The following is a 27,868-nucleotide window of genomic DNA, read 5'->3' on the forward strand; positions in this document are numbered from 1 at the left end:
GAGGGCTCACTCCGGCCCGGGCTCCCGCCGCCGCCGCCGCCTCCGCTCCGCGCTGGGCCCCGCCGCTGCCATAAAATGTTTGACGGCTGCCTCCTGCCTCTCGTGTTTCCCTGCCTGCTGCTTTGGGGACTGGACGCCGGCACAGGTAGCGCTTCCCTCCCCTGGCTCGCCGCGCCGGCATCTCCTTCCCCGGCGGCGCTGACAGCCCTCGCCGCGGGCAGCCCCGTGCCGCGGGTCCGGCGGGGCGGGCGGTGGGCGCCGGCCCCGGGCGGCAGCATGCAGGCGCAGACCGCAGGGCATGCACCGGATCCCCTGCGTGGCCGCGGTCCCAGTCTGCAGGACGAATTGCTCCAGGCTTTTGTATTTTCTTTTCCTGTCCTCTCGCTGCTGCTGCTGTAACGTTTCATGTGGAAAGCTGCTGACTGTCCTTGGCTGCGGCTTCGGCTTGCTCTGCTTTTCCCCTTCTCCCTGCAGATTTTTATTGGGGTTGGTGAAATGCGATGCTTGTGTCTGAGCTATATATTTTTTTTAATGATACAAGTAGCTTTAGCATTTGCTTTATTCCTCTCTTCCCTGCACTCTGTCTCTAATATATATGTGTGTGTGTATATATATATAGAGGGAGAGAGAGAGAAATAAATCCCTTGCCTCCGCTGGCTCCATTGTCTCTGCAGCCTGTTCACAATTTCCAGTGCATGAGTATTTGCGCTGAAATCCGAGCGCAGGGCTGTCCTAGCCCCGGCAGGACGGGGCGTCCCCGCGGGGGGGGGTGGGGGGGTGGCGGGGCACAGAGCCCCCGGCCGCCCCGTCGGGCCGTGGCACCGGCCCGCGGGGGTGCGAGCGCCTGAGCCTCTCTCCTTCTCGCCTGCAGCTGGCGGAGCGGAGCTGGAAGTGGTGATCCCGGAGCGAGTGGCGCTGGAGAAGATCCACCTGCTGCCGCCCGCCGTGCGAGGGGATCGCGGCGGCCCCCGGCGCCGGCGGGCGCTGCCGCGGCAGCGGGCGGCGGCGGAGGCCCTGCTGCTCCGCCTGCCCGCCGCCGGCGCCGAGCTCTACCTGCACCTCCGCCGCGACCTGCGCTTCCTCGCCCGGGGCTTCGTGGTGGAGCAGCGGCGCGGGGAGGCGCGGCGGGCGCCCAGCCCCCGGCGGCCCCCGGAGGAGCGGCTCTGCTTCTACACGGGACACGTGCTGAACCGCAGCGACTCCTTCGCCTCCCTCAGCACCTGCGCCGGGCTGGTACTGCCACCCCGACCCGCCTCCCCTCAGCGCGGGCCGCCTCCCCGACCGCCCCCCCGGGCTGCGGCGAGCCCCGGGCTCGGGAGCTGCCCGACCCCCCGCCCCACTCCCGGCCCGGTGGAGGCGGGAAGCGGCCGTTGGGCCGTGCCCGCACCTCACCTCAGCGCGGTGCACCTCCTGCCCGCCGCTCCCCGCTGTGCTGCCCGTCCCCTCGCCTCCCCGGGCCCTGGCGAGCGTCTCCGGTGTCCTCCGTGAAGACTTTCCCGTCAGCCCCGGCTCCCCGCTCTGGGAGCTGCCCCCAGCCGCCCTGCCCCGTGGAGGCGGGCAGCGGCCGTTGGGCAGTGCTCGCGCCTCACCTCAGCGCGGGGCGCCTCCCTGCCCGCTCCCGCGCTGTCCTGCCCGTCCCCTCATCTCCCGCGCCCTGGCGAGCGTCGCCGCTGTCCCCCGTGTGGGTTTTCCGGGCCGTGGGCCTCAGCCACAGCACGTCTGCTGTGGATGGGCGACGGGGCCCGAGGATGCTGTAGAGGAGCATCCTGGCTGATGGACCCTCTTGCCACTATACCCGTGGCATTCGGCTGGTGGCTGGGTCCCACTGTGGGGACTTGATCACCTGCCTGCCTGGCTCCCTCCTCAGCAGTACAGCCTGGGACAGTGGGCTCCTCAGGTCTTCAACTGGCCCTTTCCACCCGGCTCATGCTATCAGTGCTGGTGTGTGAGGGCGTTTTGTGGCAGCTGTGGTGTAGGGACACCTCCAGCATGGTTGGAGGAACCATCCTGCTTGGGGATGCTTTTCCCACCTCAGGTGTCAGGATTTCTCTACCTGAGGTTGGAGCATTTTCAGGTGGCTCCACAGGGCCTGGGATCTCCTCCGAGGGTCCTGATAAGAAGAGGTGATCTTGCGTGGGACAGCCTTTGTGTTTCTTAGCGGTGAAGACTTAGATGCTTAAGACAATGGCTAGTTTGTAATTATTGTTGATAACTTGAAAGTACTTCAGAAAGTCACTGGAGTGTTAAGCATAGACTCCCAGTACATAGTCCTGGGATGTGTGCTTAACTTCTCAGTACAGACCTGTTGATGGAGATTTTGTCTTAAACTTTGTAGTAAGAAGCACTTCATGTGCTCTGCACTTGGGGCTTGGGCCTTCATTCCTGAACCATTTGAGGGCGCTGTGCCTCAGGTTTAAAAAACAAACAAACAATAAAAAACCCCCAGTGGCTCTGAGATGCTGCATATTTGAGTGGTACTGTAAATTGAGCTGTATACCACCGAGGGTTTTCTCAGAGTTTAAAACTGATATCTTTACTTCAAGCTTTAAATGACTAACAACTCTATGCTTTTGTCACTAGGCACATTTTGTTAATCCCGTTCACGAAGTGCTGGGCTTCCAAAGCTACCTACTCCAGCAGAGCTGAAAAGCACAAACAGGCAGAGAAGGAACCTTTTTAAAAAGAGGAATGTAGTTGTAGGCACAGTATTAACTGCCTGAGATCGGGGAATGGAGGAGGGGGAGTGAAAAAGATTGGCGATATTCCCAGTAGAAAAGTTGGAAAAGAAACAAGACTAGTTAGTCTTTGTTCATTACTCTACAAATATGAGCCGCAATATTGCAATATCTGTTTGTATCATATGAATTCTAAGCAACAACTAAATTGACATAACTGAGCTAGATGAACTTGGGATCAAAAAGTAATCGGCGTCAAAGCTGCTCATTTGTGGCACCTCTTGGGGACTAAAGCCAATACTGCCACATGTGTAAGAGGCAGTGCTGGTAAAGCTCTGCTCGCCTTTGCCTGTGGATCTGGTCCTGGGAGTGCTGAGAATGGTGTGGGCAGATGTGTTGAGAGAGATGTGTTTCTGCATGTTGGGATACTCCTTTCCTATTAGAGGAATCTGTTCATTTACTCTTCATTCAGATAAACACCAGGAATGGGAAAAGGGGTCAAAGCAGATGCATGTTACATATGAGTGAGTTAAGGTTTATAACACCCTTGTGAATTGAAAACTAGAGAACAGAAAACTGAAGTGTCTTTAGGATGAACCTAAACTTAAGATGAGCCTCATTAACTTTTGAAATTGTTTCACTAAATTGATCCACATCACCATGTAGATAGACCTTCTTATTCTAGCTAAATGGATGTTTTGGCTTCGTAAGTCTATTCTTAAATATGAAACATATCAGATTTTAGCCTGCTTTCAGTGTTTACGCAGTCTTTTGCAGTGGTCACACTAAATCAGCATACCTGCAGTGAAAGCTATGCAATTTAGTGGTAAGATGCTTCTAGAGATCAGAGGAATTAAGAGTTTGCCTCAAATTATCTAGGAAGTCTTGAATCTGCCATGAGCAGAACCGAGGTCGAGTGACTTGAGAGCCCAAATTTTTTGCCTCCTAGTCCGGCAATTTAAAATACCAAGACCATCACTACAGTGGGTTTTGAATTTTCCAATTGCTTCTTTAAGCCCTGTTTGCAGCAGAAAGAATAAGGCTTTGCCCTCATCAGCAGCACAGCTTCACAGGTGGGGATATGGACAAGGCCTGCACGCTGGGCTAGAAGAAAGACTGTGGTAGTTGAAATCTTGCAGCCTGTTTATCCTGGCACTTGTCTCCTGAGCAGTGCTAGCACTGCAGTGGGAGATTTCCTGAAAACTCCAGCGTGGGAGTGCTTGTTGGACTTGAACTGGATGATCAGGACATCTCATTCAGAAAAGCTGGTTGCTAAGAAGTAGGTAATAATACTCTACCCTGGTCTCCAGCTGGCTCAGACTTTGTTGTAATCGTATTCCTCAACCATGCTGTAAATCACACAAAAAGTGATCACACATATAAAATGATCAGGGCAAGTGGAGTTCTAATTAAAACAAAATCCCTGACACAGTGGCAATGAAAACTGAGCGACAACCAGACCGAGCAATTGCTTCCTGGTAATTATATCAGATTCCCAGTGTAGCATCTAAAGGTTGCGTTTTGTTTTTTAAATTCTGCTTGCAGATGCTGCCGTTAACCAGTATGTGGTCTGTTGTTTCCTGCTACAGCTTGCAATTGCATCGAGAAGGGTGGCCACACTCTTGTAGCTACGTCAGGCCATAGCACGTTTAGGACTGATGTGCATAAGGTCTCATTTGCACAGTTAAAGTACCATCTGTGAGGATACTCCAACCGTCCTGTCCCTCTTGACAACCTGGGAATTGTAGCGTAGACAGGAGGTACTATGTTCCTGAAAAGCTCTACTGCCTTCAACTTGGCAGGACTGTATCCCGTCTGGGGAATGCAGTTGTGTAAACACTTGGATTCTGACCACACCACAGGACTGAACTGTCCTGTTCTGGGGAGACACAGGCAGGAGCAAAGTTCTGCAACTCGTCTGACCAACACTAGAAAACAGTAGGCAGTACAGGAAATTACCTCTCTTTTGGAAAGTTCCATCTTTGTAAGGGCACAGTGTGTGTTACCTTGAGTTGAGTTGTGTAGTGGACTAAGGTCTCTGCTTCTAAGTCTGAGATCAATTCCTAAATTACATGTTAGGTCTCCCTCCAGCAAGGAAATTCCAGTTTTCCCGACACATCTGAGAACTACTCATCCATTACTTTCAGGTGCAATTTCACAGTTACGTTTTCACTGTTGCTCTCTGTGTGCTGCCCTTACCCTTCTCTAGCGAAGTTTGGCAGAGCAGTGTTACATTCTGTAGAGCTTTTTCAGTTGAAGTCTGAAGAGCACAGTAGACGAGGCCCTTTCAGCACCATATATTTGTGCTGTGATTGGAACGATGCTTTCTCTGAGTCCTAGCAGGGCTTAACAGTCCTGTGGACCCAAGATAAGGAAGAAAGGCAGGGTCCTGTGCCCTTTGGGGAGACTTCTTCCCCAGTTGTACATTGCAGAATGCTGCCTCAAGCTATCTGCAAAATGTGGGATTCCCAAAGACTTCATTTGATGTATTAATTTTTTTACTTTTTTTTTCATACTAGAGTCACTTTTACATGCTGAAGTGCTGGACTGCTATCCAGCCTGTTGGACTGCAATGTCAGTACCTTAAAACTGGTGTAGGCTTTTCATATTTCTTGTACCTAAATTTTTGAAACAGTTACAGTTTTGAGAGTGTCACAGGTTTGTGTTAAAATGAGCATTAGGTTTTGACTTAGAAATGAACTTGAAAACTCTTGTCTGTTCAGGAACCTTACCTGAAAGCTGAAAACCACTGGGATGCATTTGGAGGCAGAGGTTTAACTCTAAGTAACTTCTCTTTTTCATTTTGAAATCTGGAATCTCTGACTTTGGGTTCAGGACTGCTCTTTGGCCTGTCTCTAGTTTAAGTGGACTTCTCAAGTGAAATAAGAGAAGTTGTGGCTCCTTCCTGTTCAGGGTCGTTCATTTAACTTTTTCACACCACATTTTCATCTCCTTTGAGTTTAGTGAGACTCCTTGTGCAGACTGGATTAGTGGATGATGTGCATTACAAGGGCTCATGGAATGAGAACAGTGATTTTCTCGTTATAGGATGGAATAGAGTAATTGAAGCTACACCCTAAGAAATACGTGCTGGACGTTGGGAAACCTTAAACATTTTGCAGTATTGTCTTGTACAATCAACACAGAGAAGAAAAGGGCTTCTTTTCTTCCAAGCTTCATGTACATTTACCTTTGTTAAACCTCTTGCAACTCCTGGTGGACAGATCTTCCAGCCTGTTAAAGTACTTCTGAATGGTGGCTCCTCTTTCTGGTGTGTCCCCTGCACTTCCAGTTTGGTACCATCCACAAATTTTATGAGGGTGTAGATGCAGACAAGCTTTGGGAAGTATGGGCAAGGAGGGATGACAGAGCATCTCTCTGAACTTTGTGTCAGCCAGGTGTTTCCTTTTTTCAGGAAGGTTGGGCAGAGATGCTGTAAGTCTGGTAGAGGTGATAAGGGAAAATACTGATTATTATAAAGTCATGACTGTGCATTTGGGTACTAAACAAGGTTAAATGCCAGAAATGTATTTTCCAGTTAGCTGCAGTACCTGGGAAATTCTGCTCCTGGTACTGCCCACATTGCTGTTCATCAACGATGTTGTGGGACCAGATACAAACACTGTTTGGATGCATAGCTTTTTCTAGGGTCTCTGAACTCCCACTGATTTCCAGGTGGGTGTAAGTGCCTACGCAGGAACTGGGTGTCTCAGTGTGGTTTTAGATCCAATATGGAAGGCCAGTCAGGGCACAGAGAACTGAGTCCGTTGGACTGCAGGCTCCAAGGAACAAGCGATAACTCAAGGTACTCCTAGTGAAATGGTAGATCATCTCTATTCTTGTGAAAAAGAGGAAGAAGAATACAGAAGAGGCCACAGTTTGTTGGTTTTAAGCCTGACTCTGGTTATAAAGCGGAGAGAGAGCAAGAAAGATGGGCAGTTCCAAAGAGCACTTCCCCTGATGGTTTGTCCTGTTTCTTAGGTACTTTAGATTGGTCAATTGTCCATTTGGAGGTGTTTGCCTTTCTTCATTGACTGTAGAGGGACGTGATGCCTGGTTTAGAGCAGATGCCTGAACTCTGTGAGCTCAGTCCCTGTCCAGTGGTAGTGAGTGTTTTCTGTGCACAACAGGGCAGTGCTGCCCTTCAGGTGACTGCAAAAGCTGCTGCTGTTATGGGAAGCAGGGCAGTGCAGGCATGCTAGGATTATAAGATGATATGATTTCCCCTGAGGAAACCTTCAGCTCTGCTGGATTCTCTTGTGTGGGAGAGGAGCTGTCTGGCATTTATCCATAGCTGGTCCATCAGCTGAAAAGTTAAACCTCTTAAAATTACCATGCTGGGTTTCTTTGTGCTGGGATTTTCTTTCCCCTTCCACAGTGGACAAAAGGGAGAACAAGTTGTGGTTTCCTTGTTTAGCAGACTCGGAGGCTGGGGCAGGCTGGAACAGAGGTGCAGTTAGATACTCTTGGGTATGATCTGCTCTCATAGCTGAGTGTAAACCTGAAATGACACTGGAGCAGGACCTAATTTAAAGCTCTTGTTTTAAATTTGCTTGAGTTGCACTTGTAAATAATAACCACGCTTCAGCTTTAAGATAGTTAATAAGGACAGGACTAAAAGCCATGTGAATTTTATTAAACTGTATTTGTGTTGTTTTTTGTTCTTCACTTTAAATATTAACTTCCTTTTAACTTTGAGGAAATGGTTAAACTAAGATTTACAGTGTAACAGTTGAGAAATTGAGAAGGGGTTGGAATTTGTCAGATGCTTAAAACTGTTCTCTTTTCAACGTGCTCGTATGTATGTAACTAATGAACACTTAGGAGCAAAAGAAAAATCTGTTAAAGATTCAGCATTTCACAGATCTTGTTCAAAGACGTTGTGAAAATAAAAAGGGCTGGAAAAACAGTGTAACTGTTGGAGAGTATTAACGTGTGGGAAGGTCCACAACCACGTGCAGAGAACATTGAAGATTTGGATTCCTGTCCCGAGTTAGCCCTCGAGCTGTTGTAGCTCCACCAGTACTACCAGGGGACAGAGAACAGTGAAGGCAGCGAAGCAGGATGATGTGATTACAAATGCTATTTGAGTGCCAGCACTACCAGTCCCGTTGTTACTGTTGTAATTTCAGTCATACGGTGTGAGGACCTTCCTCCTTTCCCTGCTGTCATTTAGCCTGAGAAAAGCTCCAGTGGCAAGGAAGATAATGTGTAGAGGAAGAGTGAACTACTGGTAGTACAAGAGTAGATTAGAGAGTGAGCAGATTGCTTGACTGGCCAATGTATATATAAAACTCTGGATAAGAGCATGTTGAGAATATTTTGGTGGTTTGGAGAACAGGGTCTTTTTTGCTAGTGAGCAATGTTGAGCTGACTTTTAAATTAAGGATATGAAATATCCTTAATATGAAAGATATAGCCCCTGTTAAGCACAGTGGTGAGTGGGGCTGTAGTGGGAAGTGTGGATTCTTTATTTTAATCAACTTGTCAGTTTGGTTGCCTGCCCTTTCCAGGCTGAAATCGTTCCAGCCTTTCCTGTTAGCTGAGCTGCATGATTCTGTCAGCTATATGGTCCTGGGTACTAACTGTAAAATCCAGGTTAGATTAATAATGCAGATGACAATGAACTTCTATGCCCCTCTGAATTTCTGGGCTCCTGATGCCTCCTGTGCCTCAGGTGCTCTGGGATGGTGGGGCAGGGCAGCAGCTGCTTTCCCAGACATTAAGCAATGCTGGGGTCTGGCAGGTCCTGTTTGTAGGGGCTCTCACAGTGAAAGAAGGATGGAGAGGGAGTATCCCAGCTTTTGATCTGCATCTCCCCAGGCAAACAGGAACTGATAGATCCAAAGCATTTTATTTAATTGGAATGATTTCCAGAGATGTGGGAAAAATAGCTCTGACAGTTATTTAAACTGTATTTAAAAGACAGTCTTGTCTTTTACTTCTTCAAAATCCAGCTTTCTGCTGTCCCTGAACATCACACAGACTAGAGAAGAAGAGCATAGAGTATTTGTCTAGTGCTGATGACTGATATCTCATGCTGAGATTAGCTCAGTATAGTATCTGGTAGTTGGAGGATTTGAGGGAGGCAACACGAGGAATGCATTTCTTACAGAAAAAGCAAAATAATGACCAGAGTGTTAAAGTTACCAGGTCCAAAACATCTCATCTGGGCCAACAGGTTTGAGGACTCTTTAGAACTCAACTGGCAAGTTTGGGGAAAATTTTAACTCCCTAGGAGTACTTTACAGGCCCGGTCCTGCAAATCCTTCCTGATTGAAACTCTACTTGGCTTGTCAGATTAAACTTGAAATTGCTTCTTAACCTATTCCAGGGTGAAGACGCATGGCTCTTTCCCTCCATAGGTTTCACAATTCCAAAGCAAATGTGAAACATAAGTCCTTTCCAATGGTTTAAATTATTTTCACACTTGATGCCAGAAAGTTGGGATAATGTCGGGTGGTGATGAAACTGACTTCTTACATATTTTTGGCACCAACAAAAATGGTTGGCAGTGTTTCAGGAGCTCTGGTGTGGCTTCTAGTACCATGGCACCAGATTTACAACCCTTCTTCTAAATAATTAAAACCTATATTAAAAAAGGGGGCTGGGGCTACCTCCCAGCTGGAAGATTGGAACAAGGAGGGGAAGTAGTGGAGAGCATCATAAAGGAGGCTGGAAGAATAAGTCACTAGAGCTTTTGCTGTCTCTGAAACAATTCTGACAAAGCCCAACTTTTAATTTAAATGAAGAGGCAGCCCTTTTGGAAACTCCAGGGCAGAGTGGTTCTTGTAAACTGGTATGCATTCTGTAGGGCCAAGAAATAATGTCAATTTTTCTTTGTAAATGGGAGCCCTTCTGGGAGGTGTCAAGGCATTTTATACTTAATCAGTGACCTTGCCCCAAGGGCAAGGTCTCTTTTGAAAGACCTCAAAAGAGGTGTCTCTTGTCTCTTTTGAGACAGGGGACTAATTGTTAACACCATGCTTTGCAGCCTTGGCAAACAGAGACACAGATTTTTTTTTTTTTTCCCAAGTGCACTTTTGAAATTAGTGACCCTTTCTGAGAGATCCTGGTTTCCCCTGAATGCTGTTCGGTTCGTACAGCTGTCAAAAGAGGAGAGCTCTCATTTCTGTTAGCAGAAATTCCTTTTGCTGGAAATACTAGGCCAAAGGGATTTCCTGGGTGTACGTGAGGACTGAATTTGGCAGGGAGGTGTGGAAATGTACAATATACAGTATGTATGTAATGTATATTATAAATCATATTAGTACAGTCAGCTGTTGAATATATAGTATTTGCATGTACATGCAGAGCATTTATTTGGATGGTTGCCTGGCTGGCACAGAAGCGGGGGGGGTGTGTGTGTGTGTGTGTGTGTGTGTGCAAAAAAGTCTGGTCTCTCTTTATATGTATAGGATGGGTGTTATAGGTATGCAACCTAGAAGGACCCCTTTGTAAGCTCCTGTACCTATAAGGTGTACCACAGGCACAATCTGATGCATCCTGGCAGGCCAGATGAGGCCTTCTGTTGCTAGCAGAAGTTGGATCAGACCTAGAGAGTTCTCCCAAGGGGGGTATATGGCAAAGAGCTGTATTTCGAGACTTTTAATTGCAATACAAGTAATAATTGGCTTAGTACAATGAAAAGTAAGTAAGAAACCCTCATTGTACATATTCACTTTCTCCAATGTGTTATAACCTCAGAGTTGATTGCTAAACCTGGGAGCTTTGTTAAGTTTTAAGGTGATATCTTTGTTTTCACTCTCTTCCTTTCGTGCCAGAAAAGGAGTGGAAAAGGCATAAAAGAACCTTAAAAACTAGGTTGCAAGCAAAGGAGGGCTCTCCTGGGGCAGAAGCTGCCTTCCAAAGATGTTCTTTCTAGCTCTGGTGTAAGGTCTGGACTTGGTGCAAGAAAGGCAGGGGTTTAGTGCTCTGACCTGTAGCCTGTGGAGTCTACTGTTAATTAGGGTCTTTGCCATCCTTGTGTTACTTATGTCAGAGATGGTGGAAAAGCTTGTAACTGGGAAGGTACAACAGCCCATTCCTGGCTTGACCCCTGAAACCCAACCCATGGCTTGCAGGGAGAGCAGTGCTTACTACGTGCCTCCTGTTGTAGTCAAGAAGAGGTATTTGGTCCCCATACAAAAAAAAGTGGGTAGTTCGGCAAGTCATACTTTCGACATCACTTCAATTCACTTGGTATTGTCTGCAAGAGTGACAAACCTAGGCGGTCTCCTGTTTGCAGGCAATCTCACCTCTTTGCTCTGCTGAGTTAGTAAATGCCATTTAATAACAATGCAATTCCAGCTGGCAATTAGAAAGGTGACCGTGAAAGAATTTTTGTTAATAGGATTTATTTGTCCTCATGTGAGCTAAGCATCTCATAAAACATACATATTTATGCTTCCAGCTAGAGTGGTGCTTTAGCTGGAGGGAGAGGAAGAAGGGAAAGGAAAGGTGTTGACAAGAACCCCCCACCTTTTTTCGTACATGTACAGTGTCTTGCACAACAATGCTTCTAAATAGTGCTCAGTGATATAAAATGTAAATATGACAAGCAGATGAAGTTCTTTAGTCTGTATTGTGCAGACTGAACATGATCATAATAACTTTTCATTTCCTCACGCTGTAAATAATGATTGCAGTGAAATGGTCTAGGTTCAGACTGGGTTGATAGAAGAGGTTAGGATACCAAACTGTCTGATGGGTTTTTTTGTTCTCTTTTGTGGACAGGTTGGCTATATCCAAATTGGATCAGAGCACATGCTAATACAACCAGTGAATACATCAGAGACCTCATTTAGTGGAAAAGAACACTTCATCAGGCGTAGACGATCCACAAAATCAAGCCATCCCATGAAGTCGCACATTCCTGATGAGCACTGCAAGGTTGTAGCAGGTGAGCTTGAAGTGGCTCAAGAGAACAGCCATGAGTATGCAATTATATTTTTAACTGTTGTTCTGCCAGATATGTCTGTATTTTGCAATTCAAGCGTTCAGGCAGCTGGAGTTAGTGAAAAATGGCATACATTAATGGATCCTTCTGCTACTTCAGGCAGAAGGAGCCACATAACAAATATAAAAATTGTTAGGACATATGCTGTAACATTCAATTTGTGAGAAGATAAGTCATGGGTCAGAGTAAACTTCTCTTTTAACCATGCAATGTGGCTGCTGCTCAGGAAGGTATTCACAATGTTTTAGCAAAAGCCCAAATTTTGAAACCGAAGTCAGTGGTGACGGGTGCTCTTTCATCTCACTTTTCCACTAGAGTTGTGCCAAGTAGGCACGGATAGAATGGTGATCCTTGCATTTCGGAATACGGAAAGTGTCACTTCAGATACTTTCATATAATTTAATTAGAATTATCATTTGTGGAGTTCAGCTCCAGGGATCCAGCTCATAACAGGATGAGAAGATATGTGGAGAGGGGAAGAGATGTAGAGTTTCTTTTGTAAAGCAATCTACTTTCTTTTTCAGCTTCTTGCATGTCATAGTTTTTCTTCTGTCTAGCAGAGTACGCTCTCCATAATAGAGTATATCAGGGTACGTGGTCAACTGGGCAGACTTCGTTTTTGGGTTTTTTTTGTGGGTTTGTTTTTTTTTTTAATTGCTTTTATATTTGCTTAGGTGCATTTGAAACTTCCAGATGTAGTCAAGCGAGGTAATTTTTTTAACTAGGAACTTGATTTTGCTTTTTCTGTCTGGTGTTTCACTCATCAAACTTAAGCTCTAGCTCTCATGCTATAGGACGTTTTGTTTCTTTGAGTGGCAACTTTTAAATTGTTTGCTTTAAGGTTTTGTGAGATAAATTAAACTTCTCCCCCCTGCCCCTTGCCTTATGTTAGAAGGAATGAGCTCACAGAGATAGCAAAGAAACTTTTAAGGTCTTTAGCTTTCCTTGGAGATCTGTGAACCCAGGTTTGAGGTCTGAGAGTCCAAAATGTGATATCAACTCATATAGATATCCCTAGGCTAACTTTAATCTAGTTAGATTAGATATTGAAGGAGCTACAGCTGTAACAGCAGGAAACCTGAGTGAGTTAGGTGGTGGAGTGCTTGAGCGATTTTTTTCTGCCACCCTGTTACCCAGGCTGTGGATACAGTAGCAGCTGAAATGCCGATGTGTCTCCTGTGTGTGAAGCTATTCTGGAACAAACAACAACCTCTCAAGCAATTCTAGTGCTTTTCTGCTTAAAAGTTTAGCAATATGAGGTATATTGTTTCAATGGTGTTTCTGTAGCATAACAAGAGTTGGGAGGTGAACCAGCTTCCTGAGAAATGGCAGTGATTTAGATTTTAATTGTGTGTCTGGCAGTTAAATAGTAGACATTCTCTAATGCTCTGGATTCAGTTTCCAGTGTCATGCTGGCACACCTTGCGAGTGTTAGGATCCTGGGCTTAAATCCTGTGGGTCTTCATGGGTATGTGAGGTGCTGTTGGCATGTTCCAAATTGTCAGTCTTCAGTTGTGACCCAGCATGACAATGTTAAAGTTGTTTTTTAAATTAAAAGTTACAATTGTGGATCTGATTTTAAACCCTAGAGTCCCCATTGGAATGGGAGACTAGTAGTAAGGAGATCCAGTTCTTTGGTGACAGTCCTCCTGTCAATATTTTTCTCCTGTCTTTCACCTTCCTCCAGTCAAGGCACCACAGAAGGTCAGTAACTTTGCTATATTTTTGCACTTAAAGAGTGTGTGCCTGTGCGCTGCTGCAAACCTTGCTGGTGCTCTACTGCTTAGCAGCTGAAACCCTGAAAAAATGCAGCTGTCTCACACCCTTTTAATTTTGGTTTTTTTCCTTTGTTTGGTGTTAATAATAAAACAGCTGTTGATATTATTATTTCCTATCATTTTTCAAGAGAAAATGTCTAACTCTATTAACTGATCATATCCTGTCTTCTGACATTTTTAAAGCCAAACAGTCAGATTGTCAGCTAGTATAAACTGGTCTAGTTTTTGGCTTCTTTGGAGCAATTGAATTTTATCTGTTCTGGAAATCTGTCTGGGTGGGTTACATAGAGGGTATTTTTATGAACTCTGCGAAATCTCTTCTTTAGGTTTCAGTGTGCCTGCATATTCTGTTCCTTTTATTCCTCTCCTGCCCCATTACCCCACCATATTCCAGCTTCTGCCTTTACTGGATGGACTGCATTCTAAATGGAGGCAGCGGGTCAAGGCATATATGCTGTCTTCTACTGGGCTGCCAAAGGGACACAATGGAAAGCAGGACTGGCAGGTTTAATGGGTACAAGAGTAAGACCCACAAGTATGGGAACAGTCGAGTGGTTAGGGACAAGTGCTGTTGTGGGACGTAAAGGGACATGGCAGCAGCTGGAGGCACAAAAGACTTCCATATTGGGAACAGCAGTGGAAGCAGAGGTCTGAAGGAACTGACTGGAATAGGCAGCCATGAAGTTGAAGTTTGCCTGTATCTCTCTGGTTTTGTATTTAATCAAGCCAGTGTACCAGCAGAGATGACCTTTGCTTGCTCATAAGGTTGCCTCTTAGCTGGCACTGCTTGTTGGTAAATCCCGTGGCCAGGAACTTTATTTTCTCTTGTGTGGAGTTGAACTCTTAGTAGTTAGGCAGGTTTATCATTCTCATGGGTTCAGACTAAGCCAATCTTCTTTTTGATTCTCTGAGTATGAAATCTTGGTTCTGGTTAGAGTTACAGATCCCCTATGTCTCTTTTTAGAGGAAACATCAGAATTCAGCACCACTCTGATTTCCTAGCCAAGTAGTGTAGGTGCTGCAGCACTGTGTTCATAGAAAATGCATTACAAAATTCTTACATTGTAAAATAAGACAGCCATTAGTTAAAAGCTGAATTGAACCAAAATCAGTCCAGGAAATCTGCCTCATCCTTTTGCCACTGAACCTTTTGACCTTCTATCTAGGAGCAGGGTGCTCCCTGTCCTTGGCAGAACTGAAATTCCCTCCCTGAGAAGAGGGACTAAAGGAAAGGAAATGGGGGAGACACTGGGTAATTACATGGGATCACAAATGGAAAGAGGAGGTGAGTGAGTACCAAGGTGTCAGATCTGTAAAAATAAGAGACTAAAAGGGGACACTGAAAAAAAGTGTTCCCAATAGCACCTACTGCTTCCTGAAGGCTTCTGGGGACCCACTACATGCTGCTCTTCTCTGCTTTGTCCAAAAGGGTATGTGAATAGACCCCAAAGTTGCTGGGATCCTCCCTGCAAGCTTTGTCCTCCTCAGGTTGGCCTAGAGGTGACTGATAGGCAGGTCCTGAGCTTGGGGGACCTCATGGCATGGACTATGTGGACCCTTGGTCTGACATGATTTGATTGCACTTAACTCTGTGTGTCAGCAAAGTTAATTATGTATCTGTTTGGTTCCTAATCCATGGACAGCTTGAGGAACAAGAATTCCCTACTGCAAGCAGAGTTGTTGAAGTTCTTTGTATTTGTTGGGCTAAGAACACACAAGCACATACATGCATACACTACTACCATGGCTCAGCTCATGCAAAGGTGGTGGCCAGGCCACATGGGCTGAGTGTGTATCTGAGTTCTGAGGCAGAGGGAGATTGATAGTCTGATGTAAAATTTATTTAAGGCTATGGATCTTGTTCTGTGACTGGATTTTTTCCTACCTGATGCTAATTGAGGGGCTAAGCTAGGACTGGATTTGGGGGGGAGCAAAGCACCCGACTGCTGCACAGTGGGGAGTGCTGCTTGCTTGTGCAAACAGCCACCGCTTCAAGTAGCCGTGTCATAAAATAATGAAATTGCTCATGGGCTTTGCCACTTAAAGGCAGACTCCTGAATGTTTTTCATTGTTGCGGGAAAGAAATGTAAGTCATGGCTGTTAATAGGCTTAGCACGTTAACGACCTAATTGACTCCTGTCTGGTTTGGATTAACTTTTGTGCACAAGGAGTTTAGAAACAAAAAAATTAATCCTCTCTGGCGCACAAAAGGTCCATTCCTAATGAAATTGTGTGGAAATGATGATCTAAGGGCATGCTTCCAGAGTTTCTCCTGGGTAAAGGTCTCTTTACTATGGTACTCACCAACATTGGCAGAGTGAAGGACTGATCAGATTTGCACTAGAGGTTGTTTTTCACTGGCTTGTAATTTGGCTCACCCAGGCTAAAACTTGGCAGGAAAGAATGGAGGTTGTAAATACTTAGGAAATATTCACATGCTAGACATTTTAGATATACATCCTGTATTGTGGAACAACATAGACGAAAAATACATGTTTGTGTAAATACAATATAAAATTAGTATTTTTCAAAGCCACAGAATTGCCACACTTGGGCAATTTCCAGTCCTTTGCTGCTGTTCTTGTATTTTCCAAACAGACAAGAATCACCTCTAAAGATATTTTCTTCTTAAAATTTTGTAATTCAGCAGTATCTGGCGTGATCTGGGGTTATTTGGGATTCAAATAGAATACAAAGTATCAGATGCTGAATTTTTAATGTTAGTTATTAATCATGTCACAAGAATTTAAACAGGGCTAAATTGTTCAATGGCAAAATTCTATTTGCAGCAATGGTTGTGTGATACATGAACTTAACTGATTTTAAAAAAAGATGCATTGTGATGTAATGACTCGTGTGAGTATTTGTAGGGGGAGGAGGAAAGCATTTTAAGACAGCAAAATGGACTTAATCGGGAAGTGCCATGTGTCAGTGCTACTGCGGGGATAGACATCACAGCTTTCTAAGAGCATTCCTCTTGTGTTCCACCCAGAAGTGTGGTACTTTCCTCGCAGACCCCAGCCATGGGAGAGGGAAACTGAGCTGAACAGTTCCTTGGGGCTAGGTAATGCTAGCAGTCGGGTTTGATAAGTGGTTGTTAAAACATCTAAAACAACTCCTTTAGTCTAAGTGGTGTAACATGTCCTACAGCACTCGAGATTATTTTTAGAGCTGCAGGAGAACTTTGTGGGAGCCAAATTTCTCCTGGAATAACCTGTATAAGAGGATTAATCTGGCTGTAGTCAGGAGCGGGAAAGAACTTAGGGTCTTGCATTACTGGATCTTTGAGATTTGAATCTGAAAGTGCCTACGAATGGGTTAAAAAAAACCCCAGGTCTGTGGATTCAGGGCTGATGTTTTAATTCCTTTGTTTAAATTCTGAAGTGCAGCAGCAGCAAAGGACGGATCCCATCACCATGGGCCAGGTGCTATTGTTAGTCATATGATATGTGTATACATATTATTTTTATCACCTGTCATCCAGCAGGAGAAAGAGTTCAAGTCACAATGCACATTTCTGCTCAGGAATGAACATGAGCCCTTGTGAGGCAAACAGAAAACCTATTAAAAGGTTTCCAGGTGCATATGCTTTGAGGGGGAAGGAAGGAAAGCTTGGGTTTCGTTTGCTCTGAAGCATGGTGTCATTAGGAACATAGGAAATAGCTTCACACCAGTGATGTGAAACACTTCTTCGGTTCTCATCTCTGGACACTGGGCTCCATCTGGGGTGCAAACCTGCTATCACACACTGTTCTGATTTTAAAGCACTAGTTTGACGACTTTCTTGTCAAAGGTCCTGGACCTAGTGGTCTTTCTGGAGAGAGAATGGAATCATAGGGAGTTTTGTTTGTAGGTTTTAATACACATAAGTAAGAATTTCTCTACAGGTGAGCCAAGTGGGGAGAGAAAGAGGTCTCTTAATGCATCATACATGATTTTTGCAGTGCCCTCAGGTTTGGCCTAGACATCCATGAATAGACTTCTCAATTTATTTGTGGGGACAAGAGGCAGCTGCAGGGCTAATCTGTGTTTTGAGAGTATCTGTGATTCCCACCAATCTCTGACCCTGTAAGAAGAGCACTTGACAGAGAGGAAATGGGCAGACCAGAGAGGACTAGAGGGGAGCTGTACTATCTCCTTTATTAATCCCCTGTAGCTAAAGAATGGGGGTAGAAGACACCTGAGATAGGGAGGGCTTCTTTCATTGCCCTGTCTCTCTGTGACCTTGTAATATATACAATAAAGCTGTTTCCACTTGACAATATCCACCACACCCTCAGCTGCAGTAAATGGATATAGTTATGTTAACTATCGTGGAACAACAGTAGTTTAACTAATTTGCTGAGATCTGGTCACATATTTTGCATGGTTCCTATGCCATCAAAGTCTATGGATGGGAAAAGTCTTTCAGTTTTTCTTGGTGAGAGAAAGTATCAATGTTAAAGACAGAATCAAACCATGTTGTGAAAGCATAGGAATCTCCTCTAACCGTGTCATAAAACTTTCTGTTTCTTTGGGAAAAGTAAGTTCTGTTATAACTTTTCCAAAGGTCTCCAGTGATGTATTAAAGTCCCCTTACACAGAAGGGATTTGATATAAAATACAGTCCAGGAGCATGAGAGAGAGCAGCTTGTCTTTGGAGGGAAGGTTGTTATTTCATGTTTATGACATAGACCTCATAAATTACTCTTAAATGTGGGTTTGCTTTAGACCCTTTTGTCAGTTTAAATGAACCAGTTTTCATTTAATGTAAATGTGCTGCATGGAGAGACACATATAGTGAAAAAACAGGAAGATCAACATTTTAATTCACAAAATAACAATGCGTTGCTTCTTTGTATAGTTACTTCTCAACCTGTTTTAACAGTTGATCAAAGCTGGTAATAATTTAAATAAGTGCTAGTATGCAGGTATCAAATGTAGGGAACGCTTTCCCCGAACAGGTATAAATCCTAAACACATGTTACTGCTATGTTGCATTTCTCCATCTTTAATCATTGTCTTAGCTGTGTTTTCTCTGCAGGTTTGACTTGGCCTGAAACAGCAGTTGTTATGGCCAAAAAACATGTGCACTAAAAATAGAGAGATGTAATGCAACCTGTATTAGCCCATATTAGGAAGCATCTGTTGAAGAATTAAAGCAAGGATTTCAACAATGGGCTATGCAGAAGATGTAATGTGATTAAGTGTTTGCAAGCATAGAAGTATTCCCTTTATCAGAAATTCAGCACTTTACCCATGGGAGTGTGTCTCACTTGTGTGGATAAATCCCTTGGTTTTCCAGGTCCCTGGTCTTCCAAACAAGGAGTCTGGATTTTCCCTGTAAGCGTGTGATTGTTTCCTTATGGCTGATAAACAGCAGCCTTTTGGAGCAGTCTACCATTCAGAAGTGTCCTTTTCCATCACATGTGGCAAGTGAAGTTTTATTGCCGGTCTGTTCTGGATGAAGCCCTTAGCATGAGGGCAGCATGGATAATGCGGAGCAGGAGGGACTCCAGTTTCTTCTTCCTGTACTGTCAAGGTGGAAAAGACACAAAAAAAGAGGACATGCAAATATGTGTAGTGTAGGGATTTCTTCCCTTTCCAGAGCAGCTGCACACAGTAGGGCTGTACTGCTCCTTCACTTGGTTCCTAATAAAAGTTAGTGCTAGTTTCCACTGGAACCTAATGAAATCTAAACTGGCAGGTGATAATGAGCTAGGTTGTCTAGTGTACACTGTCCTTGTCTCGGGATGTTCACAGGTGTTCCAGTGGTCATTCTGGCTAGAAAGGCAGACAGGTGGCTCCAAGGAGACTAAGGTACATTGCTTACCTTTTAGCTGTCTTTGTTTTGTCCGTATTATCATAAATCATAGCTCAGGGTTGGAGCCAAGAGTTGGGAATTGGGACTCTGTTGGCCTCAATTCCTAATGTTGTTTGACCTTTGACCTTTAGCAGATCCCTTGGGATCTTACCTATAAAAGTTACTAAGTGTTGGGCACCTACATGTTTGTGTGGCCAAGATGGGAACACTTTGGGGCAGGTTTTGCCTCTGTTCCTAATTCATAGATGTCCCGAACTGTGAACCCAAGACTGAAAGCACAGAAAATTAGAGGTCATTTAGACTACAACCTCTAACTCTCAAGCAGTTTCTTTATCTGCAAATTAGGGCTACTAACTCTGAGCTGGCAATGGTACTGAGAGCCTTTGGATCTGAAAGAAACTGTCCATTTATAGAGCAACTTTCTCAGCTGTTCTGTTCCCTGGATAGTTTGACATCTCTGTATACATTAGGGATTAAAAATAACCATTACACTACTTTTTACTTCACTATGACCTGCTGAGCCAACACCATTATGGGAGACAAACCTATATTCTTTACTGGCTTTTGCAAATCACCAGAAGTAAATTGCTCGGCTTTCAAGGAGGTCTGTGCCACCTCTCTCAAGGTATAGGTGTAATGGTGAGGCCAGGCTGTAGGTGGGGAGCCCCTGGTTTGGTGAGTCCCTGAGCTCTTCCAACCTCAGCAGAAGTGATTGGAGTTCAGCTGCCAAAGCTCAGGATGGGTTGGTAAGGCTGGCAGTTGTAAAAACATTCTTTGGAAACTAAGCACGTTTGCTAAAGACTCATTAAAATAAAATAAACCTGGAGGCCAATAATGCCATTTTTCACAGTATAACTGCAGCCAGGCATTTTGTAGTCTCTGAAGCTCTGAAGTGGATTAGGACTGTGCTTTGTGATTGGTCTCAGATCTGCTGAGTTTAAGTGATCAAAACTGAGGAGTCTGAGTTCAAAGCCTTAGGTACATCACTCCTTATCACTAGGACCTAATTATATTTGTGTTACAAGATCTTCCCCCATGGCCCCAAGCAAGTTGGGACCTTTGTGCGTCTGTCACAAACAAAGGAAATCAATTGAGCTTCAGAGAATTTACAACTAGTTAACAGAGCAAATTAAATACAGGATGAGAAACTGAGGTACAGAGGCTAAGAGGGAGTGGCAAAGCAGGTATTTCCATTCCCATTTTAATAGTCTTACCATTTAGCCATGGTCACCGTGCTTGCTTTCTGTACCATTAAATTGTGTTATCTGACTGTCTTACATGAGTGAGTCCTTGTTTCTAGCTGGATGGAAAGCCTACAATGAAGGCATCCTTTTAAAAGGAGATGAATGCAGGAGGTGGCAATCTTTGAAATCCTGCTGACAAATTGAACCACTGAGCAGATAGAAATCATAGTGCTTGTCCTGTGCTGTCTTACAGGCCTGCCATTAAAGACAAGGTCCTGATGTGTTATGTTGATGACTGCGTATGTTTTGCAGAAGAACAAGGTTTTAACTGATGTGTCCAAGCCACAGACTAACTTGGATAACACTCCTTGCAATAAAATCTCTGTGGTGTTTTGAGATGCAACACAGAGTTCATGACTTCTGTCTTAAATTCTTGTTTGCTGCTGTGCCAGACAAATAGTCATGAACTTGTGATTTGGTATGAAAGTGGCTGTGTTAAAAAAAAAAACAACAACAACAAAAAAAACATTTTTGGGAGGTAGACTAGGGAGCAATGGATCATTCTGCTATGCAGTGATTTTTCCTACCAGTTGATGCATGATTTTGTCTGCCATTCTAGTCAGAAAGAAATTGAGGGTGCATAACCATTTTGTAGGACAAGGCATTACAAATGAGATGACAGCTCTCAGTCTGTAATCAGCTGTGATTTGAATGAACAACCATTTTTAATTCCTGAACTTCAGACTACCCACTGGCATCAGCTAGCTGTGGTAAATCTGAAATTCCAAACTTTTAATGGAGGTATAAAAGACCAGTGCAGTGGGACAATATTGTGCTGTGTCCTGACAGAGGTGAAGGGGACTCCATGTTCCCATGGCTGGAAATAGACTGGGGAGTGCTGGCTGTGGCAGCAACTCCAATAGTGTCTGTTCTTCTTAGTTTCCTTCTTCAGTCCTTGCTTGTGTCTACTCCAAGGTGGATGCCACAGGAAAGGTGTCAAGGAAGCAACTGTGTGGAGCAAGGCCCCTGGAGCTGAAGCGTGGTTTCTTTTTTTTTTTTCCCTTCAGGAGATCAGTGTTTTGAAAAGAACCTCTCTGTTGTTGTATGGATGAAAACTGCAGCTGCAAGGTAACCAATGCACAGAGCTTTGGATGTAAAGCCCACAGGAGGCAGTGAAGGGATGTTTCTGGTGGTGTCTGTGAATTTTGAACTGGTCTCCTTTATGTGTCTGTGGTGATCTCACAGCTCTGAGCTGTCCTGTGATCTGTGGTTGCTCTTTTAGCTCAGGCTGTGTTAGCACATATCCTTCAGTGGGCTGACTTCTGCAGAAAATGTTTTGTCATCCTGGAAGTCTCGGAGCATTAAACCTGTTCAAATTTGTCTTGCTTCTAACCATGAGCAACTTGATCCCCAGGCTGAGCAAACAAGGTTGCTGACTTGTACAGCTTGTGGGCATCCACCATGGTGTTGCTGTGCAGTCAGCCTTTTGAAGAAGCTGTTCAATAAATGGTTTGGAAGCAGCTCTGCTGTGAGATCCAAACATGAGGAGTAGATTGATTTAACTGTAGCATATTTCTCTTGATGTGTTTTTAAATAATAAACACTCTTCTCTGTGTTTCAACCCACCACCCCTTGATCTTAACTCAAACTAAGAAGGAAGCCTGCCTGTATTCTGTTTAGGTTTTGCTTTTGCTCTGGTCCTGGGATGTAAATGCTGCTGCTAACTTCTGCTTTCTGTTTCACTTCCTTCCTGGGCTCCACCTTACACCTTGCCTTCTTGATTTGAAATGAAATCAAGTCATTATGCTAGATTTGAAAATTTCTTTGAAATTAATGCAGTTTCTAGATTACACAGCAATGAGTTTCTAGATTAAATAGCAATGTCTAAGAGACATAGATGCAGTATAATGATTGTTTAAACACACAGAATTGATAGCCTTTTGAGAGGTATTTGTATCCTACTGCTGGTACCAGAGAAACTTTGTGGCATCCTGTCCCTCTGATAATTCAGCAAACTTGCCCTTCCTCTGATTGACATACGGTTTTAGGTTAACTAGTAAGCATATAGCTCAAGAACTTCCTTTCTTTAATTTCTAGGCTTGGTTTGTGTTCAGGGTCTCCTTTTTCTTTCTCTCTCTTTTGCTTTGGAGAGGTGATTATTTTTACTTTTAACTGAAACTAATAAAACCTGCCTAATATGAGTACCAGTGAAAGATTCTCTAGAAACTCCTGGGGCATAGGGAAAATTAATGTTAGCTGTTTGCCCTGCTTGCATACTCTCTCCTCCTTTTTATGCTGCTGAAATAACAGCATAAAGGAAAACAGAGCTAGCTCTCCATGTGAGGGTATCTAGAGATGTTAAAGGGTTCATGGGTGGAGGGAAGTTAGCAGAGGGCTTCCTGAGGAAGAACTGGAGAGGATTTTTAAGGCAGCAATAGAAAAGAGCTTCTAGGGAGAAATTTGGCCTTGCAGAAAGGACTCTGCAATTTTGCTTTTATTTGTGGCTTTTGTTGAACTGCATCCAGAGACTTTCAGTAGGTTTAACTAGAATGAGGTAGCTAAAATTACAAAGGGGAAGATTAGGGAGGAAAAAAGTGGAAGGCTATAGGAGAAGAGGTTGCTTTTCAGATGAGTCTGGGAAATACTGTTGGAAGGGAGGTAGGAGGAGCAGGAAAGGACTCTGCAGTTACAGCAAGAATGTGCCAAAAACCAGACAGTGCTAGACAGGGCTTTCGGTGTGTAATAGGAAAAGGTCATTTGGGGTGGTTGCTTCGGAATTGTACATCTGTTGGGTTGCCATAAAAAGCACTGAACATAAGGAGTTTTCTACTGAGGCTTCAGAAAAGCTCTGTTGTGCTTCTGATTGCAGTAGGGACTATTTTTTTTTTGCCATTCTGAGGAATATTTCAAAGACTGCTGGACTGCAGAATGTGATATGATCATGTTGCTTTGCAGGTGACTAGCCAAGGAAAGGTAAGAGCCTGTAAATAAAAGCCAGCTAATGAGCTTGTGCAATGTTACACCCATTTTATACTGCGGATCTGGGGGTGTACCGCCCTTCTCCCATCACCTAACAGTCCTGAATTTTGTGGAATTTTTGGCCAGATAGACTGTGTAACACACTGTCAAAGTGACTGGCAAAAGAATAATGTCCCTTGTGCCTAGTCACCCGCAGCATATATGTGCTGTGTTGTAGATTGACTGTTTCAGATCATATTTCACATGAAATTGTCTGACCTCTTAAGCGGGGAACACCTGAATCCTAAAATAGTGTGCCGTTTGGTTATGTATGCTCCCCGCAATGTAAACTCCTCTGACAGGCTCCTGCCCATGTTTTATGGCCTCTCATGCCTTCACACTAACACTTAACATCTGCACCACAAAATTTGTAACATCAGTTTGTTCAAATAAAGAATCCACCAAGCATTTAATCCTTGTTTTAATGGCTGATGTTTATTTTAGTTTGGGGTTTCATGTACTCATGGAGGGATTCTCTGCCCATAGTCCATAAATCACACAGGGCAGGAGTGAGACTTCTCTGTGCTGGCTTGTTTCCGAAGTGAGGCTCTAGAGATGGGGGGTTTTTTGATACCTCCATAAAGCTGACTCACCTCAGGTATGAGTTGCAGATGAGTTTAATGAGGATTTTTACTATTGGTTTTGGATCTTTTTCTCCTCTTCATCAAATGTCTGTGATATGGGATGTGTGTATTTCTTTTGTTCTGTTTGTGATGGTTCATCCATGCAAATGATAATTGTGTTTTCTCCACGTGCTTGATTATGCCGGAAAATTGTTTGCATGTGTGGTACGCAGGAAGATGCAAATAGAGACCACTCTGAAAGTAGCCCTCTGCAAGGATAAAAAGAATAAAGAAAAGCTACCCTATAGAGGAGCTACAAACTTAAAAAAAAAAAAAAGGAGGGGGGGGACGGGACATGACACACGACATCTCTGTTCAAGTAGTTTGTGGTGCTTTGCCTTACCTCTTCTGTGGTGTATCATCGGTGACCACCTTTGTAGGCTCCCTTGAGTCCATTACATGTTGCCTGCTTGAAGTGCTCAGTAAGCTTACACTTGGAGAATGTGAGGGAGAGGATGAGAGTAAGAGCCCAGATTCTCTAAGTTAGGTCACTTTGGCTGTGTTTCTAGGCAAGCCTGTGGGGTGGTAGTTTTCCACACACAGCCTCTAATCCCTACCACCCAGTGGAAAGCAGCCAATCCACAGCTTCAAGTAAAACTCGTGGAGGAATGGGGGCCAGAGGCTTTGTGTGAACCAAGACTACCCAGCAATTTGCCAGGAGTCCCTTTACACTGCTGCTCTCCAGAAATCACACCTTTCAGAGTTTTGTACAGCTGCCTTCTGCAAAGAGGTGCCGAGTGGAATCAGCAAAGCCTCGCCAATTCCTTCATCTGCTTCTGGAGAAGGGACCACGCTGGGCAATCCTATGGCAAATGACCATGGCATGACCTCTTCTCCCCGGAGTGCAAGCTACAGTCTAGCACAGCAAGTTCCTCCTCTGATACAAGTGGCTTCTTTTCCACCAAAAAGGAGATCTTTTTGAAGTGAAAACCCAGAGTACTCTGAATTTATTTTCTTCCACTTAAGCCTTTTTCAACAGCTCATTCAATGCCAGGCCCAGACTGATTTGAGTTTAGGCCTAGCCCACCATAAAAGCAACTTCCCTATAGGTAGGAGATTCATACCAGCTGAAGACTTTTAATTTATTAGGGAATTACCAAAATAAGAATTTGATGGGGAAGTGCTGTTACTTCCAGGAAGGTTCTGATTGCTAGCAGCAAGACCCAAAAGGCCAATGTTCTTACTGGAATAATTTGCCTTCTCTTCCTTTTTCCCTGATTTCTCCCCTGGTATTTAAATGATAACCTGGAAAGTACTCCAGCTAAAGATGCGTGGCTATGCAGAGGGAGGGGTAGGTGGATGAATGGAATAGAATGAATAAACAAACAAACAAACATGGGAGCTTGTTCACAGAAGTTTGGTGAAGTCATCTCCATTTCATAGTTGGCAAATCAAAGGTGCATTCATCTTTCCTTCTTTAAGGTATAGTCACTCCATTTTATTTTATTGCCTTTTTAAAGCACTTAGAAACATAGAGATCCCTGCTCTGTGGCAGTTTTGTCATGATTGTGCACTTTTCTGTAGCTGTCCTGCAGTCCATGTGAAAACAACCCTCGAAACTTGGTTATTTTCATCTTTGCTGCTGGCATGTAGCTTCCATTATTTATGAGCACCCCAAGTTTTCATTTTTTGCTTGTCCATGGCTCCTGTCTGTCTTTTTAGACCCAGGGGGATATTTCCAAACTCTTAAAAAAGATTCAAATCAAATTTCATGGTTGTTTTCTCAGTTTAAAATATGTACCAAGTGTTGACAGTTCATGCCTTGGGCAGAAAAGCGTGTGCAGAGCTATACTGGATGACTGCTAGACAACTCAGAATAGGGATATGGGATGGACATCTGCAAATGTGCATATTGACAAGACAGAAAATGTATGAATGAGCAGAAGGCAGGGAGTCCATTTCAGGTGGGCTTTGGGGAGCTTACAGCTGATGGAGTTTATCACCCTGAATACAAGAGGGTCAGTCAGGGAAAACTAATGATCTGGATGTGAGTGCATTTACCAGCCTGGGAAAGAAGGGAAATTCAAGCTGAATTATGTAAGGGAGCTGGTAAACAGGCTGTGGAAAAACAGGATCAGTGAACGCTAACTCAGATCTGCCTGCTGCAGAATGGTGCTTTGCTAAGAGAGGGTCTCAAGTTAAATCTACAGAAATTAAAAAGTGATCCTCTGCTCTGGGAAATGAGCAGCATGTGTAGTGTGACATAAGAGGTATCTGTCTGATCATCCATTATGGTCTATCCCGTGTCACTTTTGCATTGAATGTTGTGTTTATGCTGATCAGGATCTGTTGTGCATTCTGCTCCCTTTTTCATTGGAAGAATTCAGTGTTAATACCAATGCCAGTATCTTATCCATAGTATATTGCAGGCTGAGCAGTAAGCAGATGTGATTTCAGTGAATCTTGGCAGTTTGTTTCGTATTGCAAAATAAATTTGTTTTAATGACTTCATTTGCTTTTCTTTCATTTTACAATTGAAAACATGAATACATATTTTGTGACTGCAATGAAGTGGGTAGATTCAATTTAAGATCTGAACTTAATTTCTCCTTTGTTCATGCTTCAGCTGCTTTGCACATCTGCCTTTGAGCTGTGAAACACATTTCACCTTTCAGTTTAGAAGAGGACAAATTACTAATACATTAGTCCCTTAGTTTGGAGGAAGGGAGGTTTAACTTCTGTGTTTTAATTTTTGTGTTAATGGTAGCTGACCGCTGCTTCACTTCCTAGTCCTTTGAATGGATCCTTTTTGCAGGTTCTTCTAACTTAAGTTCATTAAGCATCAGCTGGTCTAGGGAGTCCCCTGCTTTTTGGTACACATATCACAATAAAGAGGCATGTGAGCTCTGCATGTAGGTGGCCGGTGACCGCAGCTGCTGGTGCTGGCGCTCATGCCAATAGCAATAAATGAGCAAAGAAAGCTTGAGAAGGTCTTATCTATCCTGACCTTCTGCACTTCTGGGTTTCATCCAGAGACTTCTGCAGTCGGCCAGTAATGCATGTTCCAAAACAATCTGACTTAATTTAAAATTTTTGAGACTCTATCTTGTGTTCTGTTACATTGCTCTAGTAATGCTGGTAGCAAGTAAAAATGCAACTGACGGAAATATTGACTTCAGGAATATCTTACAACTTCCCTGGCTAAGGAGAACCTGCAGAGCATACATTGCATCCCAAAGCACTGTCTCCTATCCTAAAGTTTTCTTCAACAGATTTTTCCTTAATTAGCGCTTATTCCATTATGGTGGAATGTTACTCCTTTCACAAGCAAGATCTCCAATTTCTGAAATTTTTGCAAGAGCATGACTTATTGGTTTGAATTACAGTTAATCTTCTGCTTTTCTGGACTTCTTCTCTTTTCCCACCCTCTTTCCTATTTGCATGTAATCTGGTGGTCTCATACGAATCTGTACACAGAGGTACAGATGTACTTGCAATGGAACCTCTTGGTTGCTGCTTTTAATTGGCAAAGAACACTTTAATGAAAGGTCATTGCAATCTGAATGTGCACAAGAATGTTTGTTGAAAAGAGTATAAATATTTTGTTGTGATCTGCTAGCCTTAATAAGTATTTTGACTTTTAGAAAAGAAGAGACAAAAGAAGATTAAATCAACCAGTGACTGGAGGGAGAGAAGAAATGCCATTCGACTTACCAACGAGTACACAGTAGAAACTCTAGTGGTGGCAGATGCTGATATGGTCCAATACCATGGTGCAGAGGCTGCCCAAAGATTCATCCTCACAGTTATGAATATGGTAAGTAGGCACTTTACTCTCAAAAGAAGCAGCAAGAGTAAACAGATCATATCCAGAGTAGCTTAAAGCTG

General features: G+C 44.0%; 1 protein-coding gene across 3 annotated transcripts in view; it reads left to right on the top strand.

Moving 5' to 3' along the window:
* The window catches only part of ADAMTS17 (ADAM metallopeptidase with thrombospondin type 1 motif 17), a 201,402-nt gene continuing 173,534 nt past the window's right edge, over positions 1–27,868 (top strand). For all 3 annotated transcript variants that reach the window (XM_072870584.1, XM_072870586.1, XM_072870587.1), the window contains exons 1-4: positions 1–145; positions 872–1,233; positions 11,412–11,577; positions 27,625–27,797. In XM_072870584.1, the coding sequence (XP_072726685.1) occupies positions 76–145; positions 872–1,233; positions 11,412–11,577; positions 27,625–27,797 (771 nt within the window). In that variant the 5' untranslated portion in view covers positions 1–75. The remainder of the gene's footprint in view (positions 146–871; positions 1,234–11,411; positions 11,578–27,624; positions 27,798–27,868) is intronic.

Source organism: Ciconia boyciana, chromosome 8 (genome assembly GCF_034638445.1).
Source record: "Ciconia boyciana chromosome 8, ASM3463844v1, whole genome shotgun sequence".
Classification (NCBI taxonomy): domain Eukaryota; kingdom Metazoa; phylum Chordata; class Aves; order Ciconiiformes; family Ciconiidae; genus Ciconia; species Ciconia boyciana.